The sequence below is a fragment of the Protopterus annectens genome, chromosome 8.part0 (genome assembly GCF_019279795.1).
Source record: "Protopterus annectens isolate FY-2018-M chromosome 8.part0, PAN1.0, whole genome shotgun sequence".
Taxonomy (NCBI): Eukaryota; Metazoa; Chordata; order Ceratodontiformes; family Protopteridae; genus Protopterus; species Protopterus annectens.
In genome coordinates this window covers 1,641,918,367-1,641,945,583 of record NC_056741.1, presented here as the reverse complement: position 1 = coordinate 1,641,945,583, position 27,217 = coordinate 1,641,918,367, and the positions used below count along the sequence as shown (strand labels likewise).

The following is a 27,217-nucleotide window of genomic DNA, read 5'->3' as shown; positions in this document are numbered from 1 at the left end:
CAGATGGGGGTAGTGTCTGCTCCATTCCCTATCTGATCAGTAAGCTATCTGGCCCATACTATTAGAGCTCCTCCTCCTCTGATCCAGATCTCTGCTTTGGAGTTACAGGTGTCTGGACACCCAAGAGTGTTGGCTTCGTTGCTGGGGAAGCTTCCTTCCTTGACTCCGATGATGCCTCTGATCAGCCCTGTTCCTATCCCTTCAGATCAGAGTGGATTTTGGAATCGAGGTATCTGTGCCAGGAATGGGGTTGGCTCCATCCCTTTCTCTGGGTGCTTCGGTCCTCGACAGCTGATTTCCCTCTGGAAGCCATTAATATGGGGCGAGTACTAGCCATTTTCCCTTTGATACCTCTGTTCCGAGGGAGGCAGAGACGACTTTGCTGGGTCTATCGGCTTTCCAGGTAGTGGAAAGGGTATTTTACCATAGTGGAGAACCATCATCTCGCATCTTGCAGCCTACCCTGGTATCTCCTTTGGGTTATGGTCTTGAGCCTGTTAATCCTGTCCCAAGTCAGCCCAACGAGCAGCCTCCAGGATCCTCCAGCCCAGGAAGGATCCCCTTTATCTGATACCCCCCCCCTCAGTACCCCACGGAGGAAGCCCCCCCTAGCAGAAAACTTGCTGAAGGAGGCACATCGACTCCCTGATGTCATGAACTGAAGGCACTAAATTTGAGGGAGAAGGATCCACTTGATCTCCCCACCTGATGGTTTCTCATTCGGAGACATTGTAGAGATTCAGAGGCAGAAAGGTGGTTGGTCTGTCCTGACTCCTCCTCCTGAGGAGTCAGTGTGTTCTTGGAGGCCTTCGTGGTGGGGCCATCTACTTCCTTGGTCACTCTGCTACCGGACAAGGTTGTTGATATGGTTTCCCACCAGGCATTAAGAAACCAGATACAGGCGAGCCCATTCCTAAATGCCCGGATAGGTTTCTGGTCCCACCATCTGACAAGAAACACTGGAGTAAGGGCTCTGTAGTTGATGCCATTGTGGTGGAGACAGCCTCTAAGAACGAACTGGCGGAGGAGAATGCTAGTGTACATCTGCCTAACAAGAGTCTAGAGTGTTGGACAGGGTCGGAAAGTGCATTTATGGCTGCTTTTGCTCTGCGGTCGTTAAATTATCTAACTCATTTTACCTGGCTTCAGTGTAAGCTGATCAAGGAGCTTCTCATCCTCTCTCACTGAGTCCATGCCTGCAGAGGAACTTAAACTTTCTCCCAAGCTGGCCACTCTCATTGCTAACTCCTCGATGAGGTTAATCTTTCATACAGAGGAAGATACCTCACGGGCTGCTGGTTCAGGCCTATCCATAAGGAGATAGTCTCATCCAGGCCTATGTGATTTTGCTTAACCTTTTAAAGCGTCCTTTATTAATGCCATTTTTGATTGCTCATCTCTGTTTGGCCCTTCTGTTAGAGATGCATTCACCTGGAGCAAAAAAGATGGGAAGACCCTCTCTGCAGTGGGAATCAAATTTTCTATGCCTCAGAGGTGTTTTTCAAGGAACCAGTGTGGAGGCAAGAAAATGTGGTTCCGCAAATCCTAAGGGACATTCCAGGACCTGAGCAAGTAAATGTCCTCCAGAGGCAGAGGAGGAGAAGGTTTTAATGGTTGACTTCACCTTAGAGGCAGAGGGTGGTCTGCAGAACCAGGGTTTCAGAGAAACAATTCCTGACCAGTCCTATCGGCGCTCCTGAAGCACTGCCTGACTATCCCATGTATGGAAGCAGTCGGAGGTTGACTTTTGTTGTACCTAGAAGCCTGGACACACTTGACAAATTATTCATGGGTGCTAAACGTAATATCCAGAGGCTGCTACATTCCTTTTTTCCTTTCTCCCCCAAACAACAGCAAAAAAGCTCCCTAATGTGCCATCCAGTCAGAGGGAGCAGGCAGACCAAGAAATTCAAACTTTGCTGCAAAAAGAGTCATCCAAGAGGTCCAAACCGGACAGAGAGAATTCGGAACCTACTCCCGCATCTTTTTGGTGCTGAAAGACAAGGGACCTAAGATCCATACTGGATCTAAGCAATTTGAATCTTTAAGTAGTCAAGGTTCTGAATGATTATGGTTCAGTCTATTCTGCCCCTATTGCACAAGGACAGTTGGATATGCTCAGTAGATCGCAAGAATGTGTACTATCATATCAAAATAGATAGGTGCTCCAGGAGATATCTGCGCTTTCGGGTTGGAGCCAGTCACATTCAGTTTAGAGCACTGCCCTTTGGGCACACCACAGTCCCCCCCCCCCACATCTCCCCCCGGGTGCAAATGCATGGCAGTTGTAGCAGCTCACATGAAACTCAAAGGATTCTGGCTGTTTCTATACTGAGATGTTTGGCTTCTCACCACCCCCATGAGGCATCAACTTCTCCAAGCCAGATATTCTGATTCAAATCTCTCATTCCCTGGGCATCACCATAAGTTTTAGACAATTCCAGTCTGACTCCTGTGCAGAAGCTAGAATTCATAGGAACATAGTTAGACATGAGGTATCAATTAGCTTCTCTCCCCCTTCACCTCATTATGGCGTTGAGGAATCAAGTCCAGGAACAGTTATCCCACTCATCCACTCTTGCACATCTAGTCTTACAAGCTTTTGGGTAGATATCGGCAGCCATCTTGTTAGTTCCTCTGACAAGATTCTTTATGTGAATCCTACAACAATGGGCATTAGTAGAACGGTGGTCTATACTCTTTCAACTTTGTTCCCATCAAACTGACACCAATCTGCAAACATCATATCCGTTGGTGGATTCAGACAACCTCTTTTTAGGCAGCGCCTTCTCTATTCTCCCTCCAGTATCCACAGTGAACACACTCTTCCCAGTCGGTGTGTGTGTGGGGGCATTACAAGGGAAAGATGGTCCAAGGCATGTGGTCCCCTCTGGAGACAAGGATGCATATCAATGTCCTTGAGATGAGAACGGTTCTAACGTTGCAGGCCTTTCAAGACGCTCTCCCTCTGGGGACCATTGCAGTTCATATGACAACTTGTTTGTAGTCTTATACATCATCAAAAAAGGAGGAACCTGTTCATACCCTTTGTGCTGAGAGGCCATGAAGGTGCAGGAATGGGGCAATATCTTCGGCACGCCTTATGGATGCAACTCGCATTCCGGAAAAAAACATCAAGCTAGTAGACAGACTCACTAGATTTGTCCTGTTTCAGCATGAGTGGTCCCTCAGTCAGTCAATGGCGAACATGATCTTCAACTGTTGGGGTCAGCCTTTCTGTGACCTTTTTGCCTCTCCCCTCAAGAATTGCAGCAAGTTTTTTGCTGTGATCTCCTTTCCAGGGGAGTCCCCGAGGGACGCTCTGATACGCAATTGGACCCTGGGTCTCCTTTATGCCTATCCCCCCTCTTCCGCAGATCCCAAACTTTCTTCAGTAGGCAAGCAGGCTGAAGAGCTCAGTCATTCTCATTGCCCCCTTCTGGCCTTGACAGATATGATTCTCCTTCCTCTGGTCTCATCTAAAATATCCTCCATGGATACTGGAGCCAAGACAGGACCTCTTCTCTCACCCATCCAGATTGTAGCACCCAGTCTTCATGCTGTCAAGCTGACCACATGGTTTCTCCATTTTCAATCCTAGTAAGACAGTCAAGGCTTGCTTCCCTGGTCCATAACATCATCTTAGCCAAAAGGTTTCAACAGTAAATGGAAAAGGTTTGTTGTTTGGGCTGCAAGTAAAAATATTGATTCCTTCTCGACACCAGTCTCTGATATTTTGCTTTTTCATAGTACCCTGTTTAAGGAAGGAGCAGGTTTCTCTTATCAAGCTTCAACTAGCTGCAATTTCAAATTTTCATACAACTAGCCAGTCTCGCTCCTTGTCTACTTTTACAGTATGCAAAGTGTTTATGAAAGATCTCTTCTCGCTGAGACCTCCTACTAAAGACCTTTCTCCACCGTCATGCTGCAGAGTTAGAAATAGGGGAGTTCTAAATGAAAGACCAGCACTGGTAGAGTTTTTAGTAGAATCTAGAACAGAAGTTGCCATTAAAGAAGGTATAATTAGTAGAGAATATAAAATATTGCATGATAACTATAAGAATCAATCAGTGGAGGTTAGAAAAGATTGGGAAGCGAAACTGGATAAACAATTCACAAAGAAACAATGGGAGGATATATGTATATCTGCCAAATATGCAGCAAAATCTGGGAAATTTAGGATTCTTGCCTGGAAATGTTTGCATAGATATTTCTATATCCTAAGAAGACTTGAGGGAATTTTTCCTCGGACAGATAGCAAATGTTGGAGGTATGACGGAAAGAAAGATGTAATTGGGAACACGTTTTCTGAGAGTGCAGTGAATTCATGGACTTTAATGATTCCTAGCGGGATGCACTGTCTGAGATGCTGGGTGGACAGATTGGTCTGACGAGGGAGGCAATTTTTCTGTACTATAGTACAGAATCGGAATTGCCTTGGCATGGTAAGGCCTTGTTGTGTCTAATGGTAGCTGCCAAAAAAGCAATTACTAGAAAATGGAAATCAAAATCTAAACCAACTATACTAGAAGTAGTGAATATAGTAATAGAGATAAAACAACTGTAAGTAAACTCTTTAGAAATGGGTAGTAGCAAAATGCATAGGAAAAAATAGGCAAGGTGGGAACAGTACATACAAGGGAGGAACAAGGTTTAAAAGGTGGCAGGATTTAAATGAGCTATGTAATGTTTGACTGAAAATGATTGGGTAGGTAAGTGATGTATACTACTGCTGCAACTAGGATTGTGTTGGTGTGGAGTGGATTGTTTTGATTTAAGTAAATGTAGGATTGCTTATGTAGTAACTGATGGTTTCATAGAGACATTTCTTGTTTTAAAAATAAAAAAGCAAAAACTGAATAACTTATGTAATGTTGCTTAATTTACATGAATTATAGCAACATATGTGAAGTATGTTGTTTGTTAATTATAGTGTGATTGCTTTTATATGAAAGTAAATTTGCCTATGTCACAAGTGATAATTCAATAAAAGTGCTGGGAGGGGGGGTGGACTTTTGAGCCAGCAGCCAGTTGACATGAATTTTTTCTCATGGAAGACTATCTTTTTAGTAGCCATTACTTCAGCGAAAATAATTTGAGTTAAAGGTGCTGTCTTCCAAATATCCGTAAATAATCTTTGATAAAGACAGAGTTTCACTATGTACCAATCCCTCCTTTGACTAAAGTAGACAGAGAAAGCAGTATTAACTCATCTATTCAGTTACCATTATTTTTTCCCAATTTTTCCAACAGAGTACATTCTGCATCTCACTGATGATCATAGGCAACTGTGTTTTTATATGCATAGAACAAAACAGCACAGGAAGTCAGACCAATTGTTTATAGCCTTTTCTGCTAACAAATTAGGTGGAGCAGTATCAAAAATCACACTGGCAAAATGGATCAAAGACTGTATCACCTTCATTTATTCTCAGAGAGGCTTAGAATTACCTCACCCTCCAAGAGTCCATTCTACTAGATCTATGGCTGCTACTTCTACTTTTTCATGCATGCTTTCCATTGATGATATTTGTGCTGCAGCCACCTGTTTAAACGATTATACCTATGTTGCGCACTATAAATTGGATATTGTATCTAGAAGCAGGGCTTCCTTTGGCTCAGTGGTACTACAGCACATCCTTTCATGAGGATCACCCAGGAATCGCATAGCTGGGAACTCTGACCCAATCGTGAGGAAGAATGAAGAGGACATCATCAGATCCGAAAGTTATGTCTTGCCATAACTTTGCATCTATGTTATTCATCTTAATTCTTCCTCACTTTCTCACCCAACCATCTGCCCTAACAATTCTTCTAGAGAATCTAAGGACGATTGGGGATGCTAACGTCCCAAGTCTGAGCCTCCCTTACCTTTTTCTCTATCCTGTCCTTGTTATCTAATGGATGGTGAATCGGCAAACTCAATCTGAGGTTCTGGGGTTGGTGTATTACTTTATGGGTAAAGGGAGGATTTCGAGAGTTGTATCCAAGACTGGCAAATTTGGTCGAGCTGGATCCGAGACCCAATCATGAGGTAGAATGAAGATGGACAACACAGATGCCAAGTTATGGTAAGACACAACTTTTCTATTTCAGTGGTAAAGCCATACACGTTCTTATAGGATCATGGTGTAGGAGGTGGGACAAGCTGTGTATTGAATTTAATCCACCTATTAACCAGCTATACCTTAATCCAGATGAATTGCCAGTTGTTTTACCTTTCTCTCCAGAAGGTAATTCGGCCTTTGATACAGATGAGACTGCACAATTTAACCAGGGAACTGGCTGCTTGTAGTGAATGTTTCAAGAATATGGCCTTGACGGACATTGTGTAGTACAGTGGTTACTTTGGATCTGCATTTCGGGAGAAAAGCATTATACATGTCCTGTCTTCCTTGCATCTTGCCTTGATGTTTGCATGCTTGCATTGTTTTGCTGATTCTGTTGTCTGTAGAGTTTGAGAAAGTAACTGGAATTCTTTCGAAGTGTTCCATCCACCTGCAGAAGCCCTTTGCCAAGCACTCATCTTGTCCATTGTTTGGAAAGGTCCTTTTAAAGTGAGTGCTTAAGTCCTTCCTATTCCATTATCTGGAATACTTCAGCTGCTAGGTAATGGCAGTAAGACATTCTTTATGCAACCTACAGATCTTATTTAGTTACGCTAAAGATGAGGTTAAAAATGTGGGCTTAGTTTCCTCAGCCCTGGAATATTATGTTTATTTCTGCAAGTGTATCTGTAAACCTTGTAAATGGAAGATTTTAAGAAGGCATGAGAGGGAGTAAGAATGGTGAAAGCAAGGGTAACGCACAATACAGAGGGCCACTTTGACAATGACCTGAAATTGTGAGTGATGCACAGATGTTACATATTGTCCTATTACTGAGTCTTGTGGTTATGCAGTCAGTTTAGTATGCTTGTTTGGATGATTGGTTAATATATCTACTTTGTCCTGGTGGTCATTTTTTAACCATATTTTTTCTTTTTTTCCCCCCAGAGTGTTTGGTCAGTGCTTAAGGAGAACAACTTGTCCCAGAATGCACTTGTTGCCATTCTTCACCATTTTGTAGTGCTGGTTCGCAAGAAAAAGGCCACACTTATGCAACGAGAATATGCCCTTCATGCAGCTGGACTTTACTTTCTGCTTCTTGAGATTCCAGGTAAGATGCACTAATTTGACACTTAGGAATTTATAGGATGGTTTTAAGTCTGTTGTGAGTTGCAACCCCACCCCCACACCGAGGAAAATTATATAAATCTTGATTTAAGAAAGCTGAATGGCAAAGGTGTATCAGTGCTGACAGATGTGCATGTGAGGTTTCAGGCCAGAAGAACTGGCAATTGAGTACTGAAGTTTGCAAAGGGAGGTGGTGGTGGCTGTACCCCAATGATTTTTACATCCACCATACAGAGAAATTCCATTTTTATTACCCCCCCCCCCAACACACACCTACTGTGTGGTCTTATCTTCTTTAAGATTAATTAATTACCCAAAGATTTGTAAGTATTTGCTTTGTATGACTTCACACATCTTGTGGCCAAGTGGCCAACTTGAAATGTTACAGAAATGCAAATTTCATATTAAGATGCCATCTGTCTTTAATATGTTTTAGGGTCCATGAGTCCATTAAACTACACATTCTAGCTCCTGCATAGCTTTACAGGAGGATGTTACAGCCTTTTCCTACACCCAGAACCATTTTTAATGCATTTAACTTCCCCATCACAGGCTGGAGTTATGCAGTGGATCCAGGAAGAGTCCTTAAATGCACAGAGTGTATCTCTCCGTATGTGCACTCCCTTTATAGTGTGTACATGACATACTTCGGCTTCTGTTGGTAAGCTTGAGTCCTTGTATCTAAAAAGAGGAGCTGTCCAGATAGAAACATCTTGCATCCTTCAAGGTAGGCAGACTTTCTTGGATCATTCTGCCTCAAGCACCTGGGATTACTAGTGAAACTTAAGTTACTGTTAGTGTGAGTTAAAACCTGTGTGCTACTAGAAATCTTATTTTTTTTTTAAGAATTGAAACCGTAGCTGTCCTCCTCCATGATTTAAAGGCTGTTCCAGTATTATCTTGCATCCAGTTTATTCTTTGATATGCAACTTTTCTGGTTTGTGTAGTCCCCTGACCCTTTAATGTTGTTCTTTCACAGTATGCTAAGATTCTGCTTAACTGAACACTTATTTTTGCTTTACATATTAAAATTTGTAAAATGGTTATTTATAGTAAATACAGTAATTGTGTTTTCAAAAATGTTAGAATGGTGCATTCCAGATTATATTCCTGATATCCTAGTGTATTATGAACTCTTGGAGTGGGCTACCATAATAGTAGAGAGGGAATCCCCAACTGAGTTTGAGGGTATGGAACTAATAAAGTATAACTGGTGGGGAAGAAAGATGTGTGGGAAGTAGAATACTATACCATCAATGAAATATAGTAAGAGTGTAACACACGCACACGCACACGCACACGCACACGCACACGCACACGCACACGCACACATACACATATACATACACACATACACACATACACACATACACACACATACACACATACACACATACACACATACACACACACACATACACATACACATATACATACATACACATATACATACTGCATTTCCTCCCCTACTGCATGCTTAGGAAGTGGGGGTAAACATAATGTTTCTATTATTTATATATTGGCTTTTGTTTACCAGGATATCGTATGTGGGCACAAGGCCCCTTTTCAGCAGTGGTCCTGGGTTGAAAGGCTCCATACAAAATAATTGTAGTAAGTTTACGGAAGGTTACAGAAAGGAAAAGAGTAGAAATGTAGTACAAGCCAGTTTCAGCTAATGGTTTGAAGACAGACAAAAAGTGCATGTTACAGCAAAGAATGGGTACTGTTGAAAGTGAGCACATCCGTGTACTTTATCTTCTATTAGCATACGTGTGTAATATGCAGACTTAACATTTCTGGGATCCTGCATCATTGAGTACTTTAGGTGCCCTTGGAAATGGCAGAATGACAAAGACCCCTTATACCTGCTAACCTTATTGTCAAGCTTCCCCTGTTAGTATTTTTTTCTTACCCATGCTATTATCATACTCAGTTACTGCTTTTTCGATGTATATTTTTTATAATTATTTTTGTCCTCCTTTTTTTACTCATGCTACCCTGGTACTTCGCATTGTCCTTCCACACAGTGGGTCTGCTCAGCCTGATTTGCGGCCTGCTTCTCTCTCTCTCCTCCGGCCCCCATCTCTGGCCACTGATCCGTATGGTTTTACATTCATGCTGACGTAACTCCTGTCACTGTTTACATTGCCTGATTAAACATTTCTTCTAGGAAATTAACCCCAAAAGCATGTTTATGCTTTCAAACTAAACTTATTTGTAATTTTGTACCACATTAATGAGCACTCAAAATCTGTTGCAACTCTCCTTTCCATTCCATTATCACCCCCTTGCAATTCTGTTTTATTAAGTGCAAAATTGCTTACATATTTTTTCAAGTCTTGTATAATATTCTTCGTCGTGTTGCCGTTATACCTCATTTGTTATTCACAGTTACCCTAAAACTCTGTGCATATCCCAGTTTGTCGCTCCAAATCATTAAAGCATAACTGCATTGAATAAGATAGTGCTTGCATTTAATATTTTACCACCCCTCTCCGTGCTTTTTTTCTTACCGGAAGGCAGCACTTGCATAATAATAGTCATTTCTTCCTTTGGTTGTATTTTTCTGTGCGCATATTTTCCAGTTCTAATTACTTTAAAGTTTTCATATTCTCTTCCTTTTCAGTCATTTTAGGCATACCACCGCTTCTCCTATCTTTCCCACTTAAAAACTCTTCATATTCCAACATCCTTATTTATTTGTTATTTTAGTTCTTTTGTGTATACAACCAGTACTCCTTATAACTCCATCCCTCATCTCCACCCACACACTAAATGTTCCTGATCGCAACATGCATATTGAAAAAAAACAACCCTAACGTTTCTGTATTTCACTTTCTTCACACTGCGTTTCTTAACTAATCAGCACCTCTTAACTGTCTCTGTAACGTGTACTCCATTTAACCTGTCCTATCCTCTGTATTCCTTGAGGTACTATTCATCACTGTCTCTTAACACCTTACCCTAGCTTCCTAATCTCTCTCTTAAACATTCCTCAGTAAATTCTCACATATCCTCCTTTCATGGGATGCAGAGTTGTAACCGCTTCTTGAGACTTCAACATTTGAACCCCCCCCCCACCGAAGTTTATTTACAGTTTTTTTGAATCTTCCTGTTTTGCCAATTTTAGATTAAAAAATATATATATATTCTCAGCTTCCAATCTCATCCTCATATCTATAACACCTTCAGGCAACATTAGTTGGGGCATTTAAATATCTGTTTTAACACTTCTAGAGAACTATTTAGAAACACTTTGATTTAGTTATATATTTAGGGGTCTTGTGTGTGTCTACACAATGTTTGTCTGAATGTTTAAATCCAATTTCCTCTCCCATTCCCTTGTTAATTTATCAAGTAATCTCAGACAATTCTGTAGAACTCTGTCCCCTGCCAGTCTTTTTCAGACTAAATTCTGTGGTTCTTAGGTTCTCTACTAAATTTCACTGCATCAACATTTCTCCCTGAATTTCTCTGATCCTGTCTAGGCACTGTAAGAGTAAGACTGGTGACTTTAGTGCCCTGTAGCGACTGCAGTGAACTCCACTCAGTACAAGCTTCTCCCAGTCCATAAACCCCTACACCTGCTACTTTCTCCAGATCTCAATGCAGCCATTGAGACGATAACTTTTCCAGAGCATCTTGAGTGATTGGGAATATTATTGATAGGTTTTTGGTGCAGTTAAGTATATTTTTCCTTGATTGGTGATTTTTGGGAGTATATTTGGCTAGTAGTTAGTGATTATGTATTTCTTCATTGCTTTTCTGATTCCTTTGCTTTGATGTTTCTTCCCATGTTTTCTCTCATCATCCTACCTACTCTGTTATACCTTGGGTCTTTGGCTGACTTTGACTCATTCTGTTATTTTCCTTTCCTGGTGGCAATAACAGAATACGAGTCAAAGTCGGCCAAAGACCAAGGTACAACAGAGTAGGTAGGAGGATGAGAGAAAAGATGGGGAGAAACATCAAAGCAAAGGAATCAGAGGCAGTGAATATTTTCACGTAAACTGCTTTAATATTTTCAGAGCTTATATTGAGTTAATCGGCAGAAAGTGGGAAAAACCTGGTTTAAAAGCGAGTCCTGTGATCGCAAAATTCTTTGCAGGACTCTCATGACTTGTGATTCGTTTGCTTATGGGCTTTTCACTTATGTAGCGATTGTTCCATATGTAAGAATTTAAATTCCAGGACCCATGCTGAAAGCAGAAATAAGTTGGTTGTGAAAAGTATTTTTCCTGTAGACGCTGCATAGATGTCATTGCCCTTGGCACCTACATTGGAGAAAAGAAAAAAAAAAACTGTAGGCTGAGGATCAGCTTGTGTTGGAGAGGGTAGCTCAAGATAAGACCCCTAAAGTTTCTTCCCAGCTGTGTCCATTGAGACTCTGCTAGATTACTCCTCCTAAATTACGATCTCCCCATGGACAGGAGTCTTAGTCTTGCTCTAGGCTCCACCCGTAGAACAAGTTCAGGTGAATTTTCCTTGGAGAGAGAGCTTTAAAAATTGGTTGCTTCCAGGCCTTCTTTGGTTACTTCATGTAGGTCACTCAAATCTCTGCGAAGTCCAGCTCAGACTGATTTGACCATTTTGGTTTTTGTGGTAGCATAGGAGGTCCCGAAGGGCATGCAAGCCATTTACCCCCCTTCCCCCCAATGAGGATTCCAGTATGATGGATAGGCTGGGGAAGTGTGTGTATGCATCTAGTGTGTATGGTTGATTTTTAGTGGAAGATTGGCCAGAAAGCGTCTGAGAGTCTGAAACAGATGTCAGCCTGGGTGGCTTGATATTAACTGGAGCAACAGGTGGCCAAGATGAGTACCATTTCCTCCTTGTCCATGCATCTTCAACATAATGCGACAGATGGGACAGCCCTCTGGGTCTGGCTTGAATATGAGGAGATGAGCCTGGCTGTGGTCCAGATTTTGAGGACCACTTCAAAGTAGTCTTCGCCAGTGCCCCCTTTGGCAATACACTATTTGGGCAGCAAGTTAGAGTGACTGTCCGTCTGTGAGCAGGAGGTTAAAACACTCACTACTGTTTGAGTTAAAAATAAAAATCCACCAGATAGCTCAAAGGTGATCCACTCTCTCTCTCAAAAAAAAAAAAAAAACAAAACCGTGTGAGTTAAACTAGTCACCCATCACAATCTGAAATGAGGGAGAAACTTGTGGTTTTGTTCGAACAGATCTAGCATGGACATCACAGGATAGAGGCTCTCGGGGCAGAGAGGAAACTTTGTCTGGATGCTGCCCAAGAAGGTAGAGGTGGTTCCAGCAACCAGGTATCTAAGGGGTGTTTTTGAGGTTTTCGTACCTTTAACCTTTGAAGGTTTGCCCAACTATTCCTCTCTGGAGACAGTTTGTAGATATCTCTCTTTACACACTCGGGTGTGGATGGGAATTGGGATAAACTCTTGAGTAAGAAGAATGCTATCCAGAGACTACTTCATTCCCTTTTTGGCAAAACCCTCGATTCTGAATTACCGATCACCACATATGCCACCCACACAAAGGGGAAGCAGGTTTAGGAGGGTTTAACTTCTCCAAAAAATGGCAGCCCAGGAAGTTTCACCAGATCAGAGAGAATCTGGATTTTACTCCGGTTGTTTAGTGCCCAAGAAGACCAAGGACCTCAGGTTGATCCTCTTGAGTCTGCTCATTTGCTTTGTAAAGGATACTTTCTGGTTGGTTACTGTGCAATCCATGATGCTGTGCCTGTTTTAATTTCTCTAAGGCTTTTGGGCTTCTAAAACCATGATAGGAATGGGCTTCATTCCTAAGTCAGGGTACTGTTGGAGTTAATGAAATTAGCATTCTTTCAGTCTTTGACCTTAGCCAGGAGTGCTCCTGTCAGCAGCTGCAATATGCCCAGAATTGTTGCCCCCTGTAATTCATATGGAGTTACGTCTGTTGGTAGCATATGTAAGTATGATTGTAAATTATTAGACCCAGTGCTCTAGACTCCTGGTTTCTGCTGCTGTTGGAGCTGTCTGAGAATCTTTCTTCCACTTGTTCTGATTTCTGCCTGCAAATCCTGATATTTTATGAGTTTGTCTCTCTTATACCCAAGACACTGTAATCACTGGGTGTAGCAATTTCAGTATCAGTGTTATTTTATTTTTTTTTGTATTTTTTCTTAGTTTACTATATTTGGTTTTCTTGCATCTGTTTTTTAAATTGCTGGTGTTGGGTCATCCCATGTGGTATACACTTCATCTTTCTCTGTAATGCTTTGTAGGTCATGTGAGTCCCAGGCTGGCGTGGGGTGGCGGCGTAGACTGGCGTCGTCGGTACAGGGTACTAATACGAAGCGTCGGCGCGTCACCTCAGTCTTTTTGCCGCATGGTCCGATGCAGAAGCAATTTTGCGAGTGCAGGTTGGCGTTCTGAGATTTTCGAAACCCGAGTTTCAGACCGAAACAGAGTTGGCTAAGTAACCCGTTGAACATTTTGTTTTCTTGCCTCAGTATTTAAAAGTGAATAACTGTATTTCTTGTGGGAAGCAGATACCGCGGGATTATCATACATTGTGTATACCTTGTTTAGGGCCTGCGTTGTTGGTTGCCGCTCTTGTGCTAGATTTAATTATAATATGCCGTCGGATGCTCCGCGCCCTTCATCAAGGAAGCGCAGGACAAAACAGTGAAGCCTAGGGGTGAGGAACCGGCAGTCCCGACTCGGTCCTTTAGAAGGCCAGAGGTTTTGCCAGGAGTCTCTATGGAGTCTCAGGCAGATACTTTATTGTTACAGGATGTGCGCCAGGCTGAGGGGCTTCTCAGGTAACTGTTCTTCCCTCTCTTCCCAAGGTCTCCTTCTGTTGCCAAAGCTTCTTTTAGAGGTAGGCCAAGTTCAGCTTGCTCTGTGCCTAAGAAACATATGCTTAAAATGGCAGAAGATTTGATTACTCTGATTAGAGGCTCGGTGGAACAGGAGTTTGATAGTTTTGAACAGTGTTCACAGGCTTCAGAGTCTTCTGTGGAAGACTTGCAAGAGTTTCCTACTTATTCTGATTCTGATGTGGATGATTCCACTCCTACAGCTTCTCCTCCTGAGGATTTTTCATTTTCAGAGACTCTTCACTCCATGAGCTATTCCTCCTGTGTTGAATGTGGTGGAGGATGTTTTGCAGACCTAAACCCTGACTCCTTGCCTCCTGCTCCTGTTAAGCCTGATAGGTATTATAGGGTGCCCAAGCTCATAAGTATTTGTTTAAGAGTCCTAGGGGACCCAGAAACTGTTTCTCAGGGGCCTAAAGGTGTTAAAGCTTCTGTGGTTAAAAATCCTGTACCCTCTGATAAAGATGTCAGTTTCATATGCTAAAATATCAAAATTATCTCCTTTCACAATTAAAATCTAAGGTGGATGCTTTAGGTATTGAGTGTAAAGAATTGCTGGATTTGGTTCATGTGTCTGAACAAGTGGGTAAGCATTCTTTGCAGTGTGGTTTTGATGCTGTTCAGGCCTCCTCGGGGGTGTCTGGTACTAGTTCTGTTCTTGACATGCCTGGTTGAAGGATCAGAATTTAGCTGAGCATGTTAAGACCAGGATTTTGGATGCTCCTTTACAGTCTGATGTGTTGTTTGGACCGCCTGTGGAAGCAGTTTTAAAGAAAATGGAGGACAAGGCTAAGTCTATGCAGACTGTTAAACATTTTTGCAGGTGCAGCGTTTAGTAGACATTGGCCTGCTAAGGGGTGGACATATCCTGCTTATGGTTCCCAGTCTAGGGGTAGGTCGGCCTAGATCAGACAGTTCACCTGCTCAGACTTCTGGTGAGGGCAGGGGTCAGTCCTTAAAAGCAGACCCAATGACCTGCCTTTTCAGCTGCCAGTGGATTCTCGCCTGGCAGCTCCTTTGGGAGGAAGACTGTCTCTTTTCAAAGAAAATTGGGATTTAGTCACTCAAGACAGATGGGTGCTGGATATCATTCATCACGGTTACAGATTTTATTTCCACACACTGCCCCTTTCAAAGGCATGCCAGATGTTCCTCCTCCACAAAGAAAAGAGGCTCACAAGCAAATTTCTCAGTTACTCCAGATAGGGGCCATTCAGCCAGTCCCTGTATCAGAAAGGGGCTTCGATTTTATTCTCGCCTGTTCCTAGTACCAAAGAAGGGGAACACGTGGAGACCAATTTTGGATTTATCTATCCTCAACACTTATCTGGACATTCCCAAGTTCAAGATGTTGGCGTTACAACAACTGTTACCTCTGCTGGGCAAAGATCACTGGATGGTAACTTTGGATCTCAAGGAAGCTTACCTTCATGTGCCTATAAGGCTAGGTTGCGAGATTTTCATTATCAGTTCTCTGCATTGCCCTTTGGCTTGTCTACTGCTCCAGAGTATTCACAAAGGTTCTGGCTCCAGTGATAGCTTACTTCAGGCTTCAAGGCATTCAAATCTATCCTTACTTGGGCGACTGCCTGATTCTGGCTCAAGACAAGGAAGACCTTCTGAATATGTCATAGCAGTGCTAAGATGCCTGGGGTATTCTGTGAGCGAAATAAAGTCCAGTCTAGTACCCTCTCAAGACATGTGCTTTCTGGGTGTGAGACTGAATACAGCAGGACAAACAAAAGAGTCTGTCACTTTACTTCCATCAACTATCTCATCAGTAAACTGCATATGAGGAAGCTGCAATGGTATCTCAAAATGTATGGACACAGCACTGCCAGGATTTGGACACTGTCATTCAAATAATACCTTGCCTTCAAAAGGAATTTCTGTGACCCGGCCAGAGGCGAGTCAGGTTTTAACGACAGATGCCTCGGACACACTGCTTGGGAGCTCATCTAAATGGAAAGTGGATCAGGGCAGGTGTTGATTCTAACAGACAACACAACTGTCATGTGGTACATCAACAAGCAAGGCGAACACATTCTTATCCTCTATGCAGGCAAGCAATGATTTTATGGGAGAGTTTCTGCCAGGAGCACAGAACTCCCTAGCAGATGTGTTAAGCAGACAAATCATGGATCCCCACAGTGGAAACTGGATCTTCATGTATTTCAAACATTGACAGTGTCATGGGGAACTCCAGACATAGATCTGTTCGCTTCTCCACTAAACCACCAGCTGCCAAAGTATTGCACAAAGGGGTTTCATCACACAGCTTGGAAAGTGGATGCTCTGTCTTTCAGTTGGAAAAACCTTCATGTCTATGCCTTTCCACCTCTGCCTCTTCTTCCAAAGGTATTATTAAAGGTCAGACAAGACAGGCCAAGGATGATTTTGATAGCTCCAGATTGGCCTCGGCAACACTGGTATCCACTACTACGGAGTCTGGTAAGGAAGCCTCCATGGCCTTTACCTCTGATTCCTCATCTGTTATCTCAGAAGGATGGTCATCTGCTCAATGTCAAGCTTCACTCTCTTCATCTAACAGCCTGGCATATTCTCTCTTGAAGCACAGCAGGTCTCAACTTCCTCAGCAAGTTTTAAATGTGATTATGGGTGGCACTTCAATATCTTACTGAGTTATTGGACAAAGGTTTGTCCTTCTCTTCCATTAAGATTCATGCTGCAGCGATTTCAGCTCATTATGATTGTGACCCACCTTTGTTTTCGCATCCCTTTGTTCAAGCAGTTTCTTTAGGGGGCAAAGCCTACTCCTGCTTGGGATCTCAATTTTGTGTTGGAAAAACTTACTCTACAACCTTTTGAGCCTCTGGCTACTGCTGAGTTGAAATACTTGTCATGGAAGACTGCTTTTCTGTTGGCCATTACTTCTGCAAGAAGGGTGTCTGAGTTGCAGGCCCTTATGGCAGTAGAGCCTTTTGATTTTCCATAAGGATAGGGTATCATTACGCACTAATCCTTCCTTTATGCCTAAGGTGGTTTCTAGTGTGGCTTTAAACCAAACTATTCATTTGCCTACTTTTTATGCAGATCCCCAAAATAAATAGATGTACACAGGCAATTGAGATATTATTTAAGCAGGACTAAGGATTTTAGGCAGTCTCAGCAGTTGTTTGTTTCTTTTGCCTTGAGTTCACAGGGCAAGCCTGTGTCCAAACAAACTATTTCGGTGGATTGGCTTTTGCATTGCATTTTGTTATTCCCATCATGGCAAGGAGATTCCAGCTGGGATTAGGCCTCATTCCACTAGGGCTACTGCCACTTCTACAGCATTTCTAAGGGGGTGGCAACTAAGGATATTTTGGAAGCAGCTACTTGGAGTTCAGTGCATACTTTCTCTAAGCATTATCATCTTCCTATCTACTCTAAGTCTAGGGCTGGTTTTGCCACTGCTGTTTTGCAAGGCATGTTATCAGCTCCTACTTCCTTATAATTTGCCAGCCTCCCTTCCTCTGCTTTGGGATTCAGGACTGCAGCAATGGAAGACGAAGAACATAGTACAGTTTTGTACCTACCATAAATGTAGATGTTCGAGGATTCCATTGCTGCAGTCTCTGCCCCCTCCTTCCCTCTGTGTTTAGGGGTGGTTGTGTAGGTGAGTTGACATGCTTATATTTTTGTATATATTGTTGTATATATTGTACATGTTTTTTGGTGCAGGTTGTTTTTGGGACTTGTCTTTTTGGGTCTTCTGACATCTGGGGCAAGAAAAGATGACCGACGTCAGCCTTATACTCTGGTATTCGGGCCGACTGGGACGCGGACTATACCCAATTGTCAGGACTGCAGCAATGGAATCCTCGAACATCTACATTTATGGTAGGTACAAAACTGTACTTTTCTAATACTTCTCCGCTACTTCTGTATTGTAATGTTGCCTTTCAGTTTATAGGTCCCCTGCCATGAATGCTGTCACACCCCAGCAACAAGATATGCAACTGTCTCCATTTCTCTCTCTCTCTTTTCTTTTCTTTTTATAGAACCTGCATTTGTCTGTTTCTCTCACCTTTTCATTGTATTTTGTAACCAAATGTGTACATAGTCCACTATCCTGGACCTCCATTATTAGCCTTTCATCTTTTGGTTTCAGTTGACCTCTTTTTACCATTCCTGTCTCAAATCTTGGTCAACATGAGTTTGTTCCAGGAGATTTATGTACTTGTCACAATATTTGTGATTTTCCACTTTTCTTTCCTTCTCATCTGATCCTTCACCTTGTACTGTTTTCTTTTGCTTTTAGGCACATTCAGTTGCTGCCCGATTTATTTTTTCTACTTCCAGTTTGATTTCCATTCCTGTTAAACACCAAAATGCTTCTGCTAAACTAAGCAAGTCTATTCAGTTAGATAACTTCACCTCATATTTTAAAACTTTCCTTATGTTTGGATCTGATAAGGTCAAAGGTATGTATGCAGTCCCACTACTGCAGATCTATGCATGTAATCAGCTTCGAGGAGGCCAATACTTTCATCAGAGCAAGGGATGCATAATCTTGGTATACACTGATTTGATTTTTTTTGCAGATTATTTGATAAGCATGGGACATTTTTCATGCTTTTCTGTCCAAATGATCCAATACTTTTTAGGGTCAGAACAGGAACAGTAAATTGATTGAGAGCTTGGACTTGATTCCTAGATGTCAGTGCAGGTTTCAGCAGCAGTTTTAGTCTTCTGACATATTTCTTACTGAGCTTTATTCACATTTTTTCACATTTTATTGCTCCGTCATCTATTTCTAAATATTTATACACTCCCTTCTGTTCAAATTCCATTATACACCATTCCTGTCCTGGTTTGATATTTTCTTGATGCTACAGCTTTCCATGTTTCCTTTGCACATTTATCAAGATCAAATGTCATTCTTAAATTATCTGAGAAAGTTTTAACCATTTGTAGTTGTGCTTTCACCTCCACATTTGATGAACTATACTGTTTTAAGTCATCCATAAAAAGTAGATGAGATATCTTTAAACAAAGTTGTTTTCTGGGAGCCAAATTGTAATCACAGCTTAATGGGGCTAAGGGCAAGGAAAAACAGCAGCAGTGACCAAGAATATTCCCCTCTGAATTTTTATCCCTAGGATAATCATTTGCCCTTTGTCATTGCTCATTTTCAGAGTGGATTGACACTGTTTCAGGGTCACTGCAATGTAATTTAGCAATGTAGGAGGTATCTTGTACATCTATAAATATGTCTTTATCCATGAGTGTGGGATGCTGTCCAGTACCTTTTTTTTGTAATCTTTGCATGCCATACTTAGATTCTTCCCCTTTTTGCAATTTTCTATTATGGCTTTATTTAGTAACAAATGATTCTTTGTTCCATATGACTGACTTTTGTTACCCTTTTGTTCTGTTGCCATAACGGAGGTTTTTTTCTAATCACTATAAACTGTCTGCATCCATTCCACTGTACAGTAGATAAACTTTTGGAAGGCAAGTTATTGTTCTGTAGTTCTTAGGATTGCTTGGCTTGCAGGTTCGCTAGTAAGGAGCATTGTTTCTCCTTTTAACCAGGTTGGTGTCTGTTCAGGATGTTCTTATAATTATTTTTTACTCTGGGCTAAATCTTTGAAGATGTAAATGCTTTTAGCCAGAAGTTTGATACTGCATCTGGGTCTAGGTTTTTCATTTAGGAGTTTTTCTTATCTTTGTCTCCATTTCTCTGGCTGTTACTTCATCCCACTTCCTATCCTCTTCGTTTGAGCTCCTTAATGTTTCTTGTAATACCTTCTATACATTCAGCATCTTTATAGCTCAACAGAGTCCTCATAAATACTTCTTTAAAATATATCTATTCCTTCTTTTGTTGGTGTTTCTATTCCTTTTTCATTTGTTTCCCCAGGCAGGGGTCTGTATGCGCTCTCTTGATCTTCAGGATGCATACCTATATGTAAAAATAACTGGGTAACGCCCTTGCAATTCCGTCTCTCCACAGCATCCCAGTTGTTTACCAAATACATGCCCCTGTTGCTGCTCACATGCAACTTAGAGTATGAAATTTTTATGTACTTAAAACAGTTGGCTCCTGTTAACTGCATTGGTGGATCAGCCTGTGCTAGCAAGACAACGTTTGCTCCAACTATGATCGTCTTTGAACAGTGAATAACAGTGAATATGAAATGGCGCAGTGCTGCAGCGATTTGCATTGTCGCCTCACAGCAAGAGGTTCTCTGGTTCAGTTCTTGGCTGGGGTGCCTTCTGTGCAGAGTCTGCATGTCCTCCCTGCATTCTTGTGGGTTTTCTCTGAGTGCTCCGGTTTCCTCCCACATTGCAAAGACATGCGTCTGGAGCATTTCTCCCTGGGTCTCTGCTGAAAATTGGCTTGTTCCAAGTCTGACTTTCCCGGTAAGCAAATGTTAAAGTCCCAGTTGGAGCATTCACAAGACCTTGCACTTATTGGTTGTTGTCTAGATATTTGAAGGCAGTTAGCAGTTCTTCCATAGGAAAGGATTTCATCCTTAATAGAGGGTGCGTCTCTTTTCCAGCATCACTAGCCTGTAACAGTTTATGTTCTGAAGGTTTTGGTTCTCTTGGCAGCATCTATATATATTCAACATGAGGATTTTACAGTAGACTCTATGTGCAATTGGACTAGTCTTCCCAGCAGTTATATCACAGGATCAGATTTTCTCAGATGGTCAAGTGGAGCTTAACCTGGTGGTTGAACTCTTACAACCTTTCCAGTAGGTCCACTTTCACCAAGCCCATGCCACTCACAGAGGTTACCAGTGATACATGTGCTTGAGGGTAGGTGGGTGGGGCACTGTGCGGACAACAAGGATTAAGGTTCATGGACTGAGGAAGAGAATTCCCTATGCATTTTGTTCTCAAGATGTGCGCTACTATACTGGCAATTGCAGACATTACAGGACAAGCTCCCTCAAGGTGCAATTGCCATACATTTGGACAACATGGCTTTTGGTAAATGAATCTGGGAGGAACCAGTTATCCACTGTGCAGCGAAGCAATGACAGTATGGGGGTGGAGGTTAACCATATGAAATGTTGTGACCTGCTAGAGCAATTCTGACTGGCTGAAAAGCAGACTTGCGTGTTTTAAGTCGGAGATGGCCATTTATCAAGATACTCCCTTTTCTTCAAGATATGGATGTCACAGAGTTAGTATATATACATTTGTGGAGTGAATTAAAAGAGAAGAATCATCTTCGACAGTTGCTCTTGCAGGATTTTCGTAGCCCCCAGCTTGTCTGCACTAGACATTTTGAGTGCCGACATTTCAACAGGGAGCCATAATAGGCCTTTGCTTTGCAATACTTTTAATTGCAAGGCATATACCTGGGTCTTCCAATGTGATTGCAGACAAACTCAGGAGATGCATTCTGCTACCCCACAAGTGGTTCCTCAACATCAAGATAGCACACAGCATATTTGAGAAGTGGGGAGTACCTTGCTGCATCCTATTCACATCACTGTTCTACACCAAATGCCCTCAGTACTTCAGCATAGCTTCCCAGGAAGATTCTGCCAGCCAGGGATGCATTCTTCCACACTTGGCCCCTAGGTCTCATGTATGCCTGTCCTCCCCTGCTTCCGATATCATGACAGTTAAGGAAAGTGAATGCTTGAAAGGCTCAACTCATGCTCATAGCTCCTTTCCTTCTGTCCCCGCCAGACTCGAGTCCCCTTACTAAGGCCTCACTTGAAGGAGAGACCAGACACACTGTCCTACCGCCAAGTTCCAACCTGAAAACTCTCACATCCAGATGGCTTCACTTTGACAACTGGTCCCAGTATCCAGCCCTTCTAGTTCACAAGTACCTGTAGTAACAAGGGACACACTTCCCTGGATGTTGAATTAATTATGGCCTCTCAGAAAGCTTCTGTCAGAAGGATTTATATGGGTAAATAGAAAAAAATTCTCAGTGTGGGCTTCAGAACAAGTATTTCTGCCCATTTCATCATCTTCAGACCAGGTATTAGCACTTTTATGTTAACTGTATTAGCAAAGAGATAGTTACTCCTCAATTAAGGTTAATTTGGCACCTATTTCTTGTTTTTATAAAGGATTTCCAAGTCACTCATATTAGCATATAACTCTTCATGCAAGGCTTTCACGTAAAGGGTTTTTTTTGTTCCAGGACTTCATGGGCTAGACCATCCTGAGCTTGCTGAAAATTGGCTCGCTCCAAGTCGGAATTTCCTGGTAAACAAATGTTAAATGAAGTCCCAGTTGGAGTCTTCACAAGACCTTGCACTTATTGGTTGTTGTCTAGATACCTGAGTTTGCGTTTTTTCACCCTGATCAGGTGTCACTTAAACATGAAGGAAAGTTTTGTCCTAAGGTGGCTACTTTTGACCAATTTGAGTCGAGGCATCTCTCCACTCGTGTTTTTTTTTTTTAATTACTCTAAAATGGCAGAGTATCTGCCGCATTGTCTGGATATTTGCAGGCAGCTACTTTATATATAAAAAAAAAAAAAAATCTGGACTACAGTAATAACTCCAGGAAAGGCTAGCAGCTCTGTTAGTTTTTCAGTTCTCCGGTATGGTGAGATTAACCAAGGTTACATTGGGAAATGGATTTCAAATTGTATTTCTCTTTGCTTTACTACACAGCTGCCAAAAGGTTTTCTCTCCCATCAAAGGCTCACAGACTTAGGACTCCAGCTATAGCCATGGCTTTTCTCCACATTTTTCTGCTTGACGAGAATATGGCAATGACTACCGATCTTCTCTGCATACTTTTGCTAAACATTATAGTCTAGGCTTTATTTCCGGAAGGAGTGCATCCTTTGGTGCAGCGTTTTCAGACCTCCCTGTATTGCGGTGGTGGTGCTGCGGTAGCATTGTCGCCTCACAGTATGACGTCCTGTTCGATTCTCAGCTAAAGCGTCTTCTGTGTGGAGACATGTGTGAATGGGCGTACCTTCGTTGAAGGTTGTGTGTCAGGGCTGGCAAAAACTCTACTGCCAATCATTAGCGGACCAGAGTTCCGCTGTGGCGACCCCCTAACCGGGAAAAGCCGAAAGATGCAACAATTTGTGTAGACCTCCCTGGTTAGCTAGGGATTCTGTATTTGCTTTAAAGGGATGTTGGATTTCTCTGGTCTTTCTCCAGATGCTGAAACAACCTACTTTGTCCTCCATATCCTCATTTAGGAATGATCTGTTGGAGGTCTGCAGCTGGATGTCTTCTCTTTTATATATGGAGATTCAGGTACATGTCTCTCTGGTTGTCTTATTCGTATCGCCAGGGGTTCTATATAAATGGCAAATAGGGGTGAGAGCAGGCACCCCATTCTGGTTCCCCTTATTATATCAGAGAGTGCTGATATCCTACCTTCTGTCTTCACCCTTCCTTAATATCCTGTATAAATAGTTTTTATCAGTTGAATGTAATTTTGTTTGTATAAAGTCCATTGATTTCATAACTAGTGTCAAAAATGAATACCCTGTCAAATGTGTTTTCAACATTCATTAACAAGTAAAATATCTTCTTTATCTCCATCTTTTTATAATTGTCACCTTTGTATGGTCATATGTTTGTCTACCATTCACAAAGCCATGTTGTTCCTTGTTTGTTTGGCCTGGTAGTATCTTTGCAACTCTGTTCTCTATTAAAGACAAAACAATTATAATACTTTTTAAGTTTGGAGATGGACCTATATAATGGTTCAATTTTTTTTTAGAGCAAGACTAAGCTTTTTTTTTCTTTTCTTCCCATGATCTAGGTATTTGTCCTCCTGTTTATTCTATTCAATAGCTTCTGCCAATCTACCAGTAGCTGCTTCCTTCCTAGCTTCCAGAGTTCACTGGGGATTACGTTTTGCATTTCAGAGAGAGAGAGACAGAGAGAAAGATAGATATGGTGGTTTTAGCTTGGCTACTAGGCTGTCATCTATACTCTGTAGCTGTGCCAGTGGTGGAGTCTTACTGGGGATCTGGAGAAAAAAGGGAGAAACCTGCTCCAGATTGTACTTTACTGTGTGTGTAATTTTTATCCTTACCAATGTGGACGCCCTCCACTGGTGTTAGTGGTGAGGATTGAGGCTTCTTGATTACTGGGCCCAGTGCACTGGCGTCACATATTAATTGGTTGGCAGTGGTGGGATATCCACACCACATATTAATTGGTTGGCAATTGGCTTGTAGTTGTGTGGATAGTGAATTCCTGTAGCTTGTGTACAGTGATCACTGAAGGTGTTTTTGTACTCTAAATCAGCCATGCAGTGAATATTCAGAGTTCAGATCACAGTTGTTTTATTTTGTTAGCTTAGTCATTCAGAAAGAGCAGGCAAGCATGTCAGCAGAGGAGTATGGCAAGCTGACAGGTGCCAGTTGTGACTGGTGCATGGAAACCTGACTAAGGCAGACATGATTGCAGCTTTGGTCACAGCTGCATCAGAAAACAGTAGTCAGGAGGACTATCAGACTGGCCATGGAGATGTACAACACTCAGAGAATGGACAGCTCATCCTTTCTGCAGAGGACTTAAAAATCCATCTGAAGCTAAAGAGGTCTGAGTTGGAGGACAGGTGTTTGGAAACTAAAGCAGCAGAGAGACTGAGATATCTACAGGCTGAGGAGAATGAGGAACTACTATGCCTGGAAGCTGAAGAGAAGGAAAGGCAGAGGCAGCATGAAAAGGAAAAGCTTGACTCCTCTCCAGAGTCCTGGAGGTAATGGGAAAGGGAATAACCGGACCCCAGAAGCACAAAAGGTCAGTAAATTTTTTTCCGCAGTTTACAGAGGGGGATAATTTTGATATTTTCATTCATATGTTTGAGAGGGTATGTAAAACAGTATGATGTTGACCAAAGACTCTGGGTATGGTTCCTGACCCCCTTACTCCACGGTAAATCTGTAAATGTATGTTCCAAACTGTCAGACAATGATTTCTGAAATTATACTGCTGTTAAGAATTGTCTGTTAGAATTTTTTAAGCTAACATCTGAAGCTTGTAGGAAAAAGTTTTGTGAGCATAGACACAAGGCAGATGAAGGTGTGTGTGAATATGTTGCTGAACTGAGCACGTATTTTCATGGGTGGGTGAGTGGATGTCAGGCCACCACTTTTGAAGGGCTGGCAGACCTTTTTGGTGAGGGAACAAGCCCTTGACACTCTGCCTGAGGACATGAGGATCTGGTTATCTGATAGACAATGTGTTACTTCAGACGAGTTGGGGAAGAAGGGAGACCTATACCTAGCAAGTAGGGCATCCCTGCACAGGAAAGGGACCCTCAGTACTGCTCATGGATCTAAAGGAACCCATGGTGGACAGCCCAGATTGCCCCAACAAAATCTGCCAGTAGCAGGGGAAGCCACTAGTCCAGGTATATGTCCAAGACCTAGGGTTAAATGTTTTGAATGCAGTCAGTGGGGCCATGTGGCATGCAGATGTTCATGGAGGCAAGGTGGGAAACGGGTGAGAGAGCTAGTAAGTGGGAAAGACAAAATGTCAATAGTATGTTTTCTCGAGACAACAAGGGTATTGAACTGCCATCCTGCAGGTGTCCAGATAGGGAAGGATTTGGATGAGGCACTACCATGTGCTTATGCAGTAACACTCAGTCAAGCTTCGAGACAAGCATGTATGTCTGGTAGCCTGGGGGAGACCCAGACAGACCGCATACTTGCAGCCAGGACTGATGAGGTGGTTACTTCAGGGAGGGAGCTACTCTGTATTAGTGAGACTGAAGGTGAGCCACAGCTGCTTGTGGGTACTGATGTTCCCTTGGACAGAGTGTCTGCAAAGGTAGAGGTGAGTAGTAGTACCCATGCTGACAGTGAGGCCCCGCTGTCAGAAGATGCCAGACTTCCTGTGGAAGAGGAGCTGGGAAGGGTTACAAATAGTTGAAACAGGGTCAGCTCTCAGAACCTACATTGCAAGGTCTGAGGCAGCTAGCTAGTGAGGCACCTGATTCTCAAGGGAAGGGGGAATCTGTTTACTGGGACAAAGGGTTACTGTATAGAGATTGGACCCCTGAGGGAGGGCTAAGATAATACAGCAATTGGTAGTGCCTAGAGCCTACTGTCTGGCACTTCTAGCCATAGCCCACTATATTCCCTTTGCAGGTCATATGGCCATAATATCTACAAAGAGACATATTATGCAGAACATCTATTGGCCTGGAATTTCCAGAGATGTAACAGGGTACTGCAGGACCTGTGAGCAGTGCCAAAAGGTAGGCAAGGCAGGAGACAAGGTGAGAGATCCTTTGATGCCTTTGCCTGTGATTGAGGAGCCATTTCAGAGGGTAGCTATGGATATTGTGGGGCCTCGGACTACCCCAAGTTCTACAGGGAAAAAGTATATCCTAGTGGTAGTAGATTATGCTACAAGATACCCTGAGGCAGTGGGTTTGTCCTCCATTGAGGCAGAAGAGGTAACAAATGCTTTGTTAGAGATTTTCAGCAGGGTAGGTTTCCCAAAAGAAATACTGACTGACCGAGGTGCCAATTTCATGTCAGACCTGCTGGCTTGTCTGTGGAAGTACTGTGGGGTGAAGCACCTGAAGGCCACCCCCTACCATCCCTAGACTAATGGTCTTGTTGAGAGGTTAATCTACAATCAAGTCTGTGCTACGGGCATTTGCAGACCAGTTTAAGAGGCAGTGGGACAAATATCTGCCCCATCTGTTTGCTTACTGAGAGTTTCCCCAGGAATCCACAGGCTTTTTACCCTTTGAGTTGCTGTATGGGCATAGGCTGAGGGGACCTCTAGATTTAATTCGAGATGAGTGGGAAGGTGAGTGTGAATCTCACAAGGAGTCTGTGGCATATGTCCTAAACCTCAGGACAAGGCTCAGGGAACTCATGGGCTTAGCCCAGGAAAACCTGGCAGAAGCCCAACAGCAGAAAAGGGTCTGGTTTACAGGAATGCTCGAGCTACAGAGTATGCTGTAGGGCAGCAGGTAATGTTTCTCATTCCTGTCGGACGCAACAAGCTGCAAGCAGCCTGGGAGGGACTCTACAAGGTGGTAAGTAAGGTAAGTGATGTTAACTACATGGTGGAACTGCTAGGCAGGAGCACAAATTGTACCGTATTACCATGATAAAACCTTACTATGATAGGGAGACCCTTGTGCGAAGGAGGTCTGGTGACTGATCTCCTCAGTGAGGCTCGGACTGACATTTCAGTGGAAGGGGTAGCAATATCCCAGCAGCCATCTCCTACCCGGGTTTGAGAAATCCGAGCAGTCTTGCAGGAGTTTGAGGA

At 42.6% G+C, this 27,217-nt stretch overlaps 1 protein-coding gene across 1 annotated transcript in view; it reads left to right on the top strand.

The window, feature by feature from the left end:
- The window catches only part of NCAPD3 (non-SMC condensin II complex subunit D3), a gene marked incomplete in the record, with an annotated part of 2,635,837 nt that overhangs the window by 150,580 nt on the left and 2,458,040 nt on the right, over window positions 1-27,217 (top strand). Inside the window, 1 exon segment of the mRNA XM_044081165.1 lies at window positions 6,996-7,158. Within this exon segment, the coding sequence (XP_043937100.1) occupies window positions 6,996-7,158 (163 nt within the window).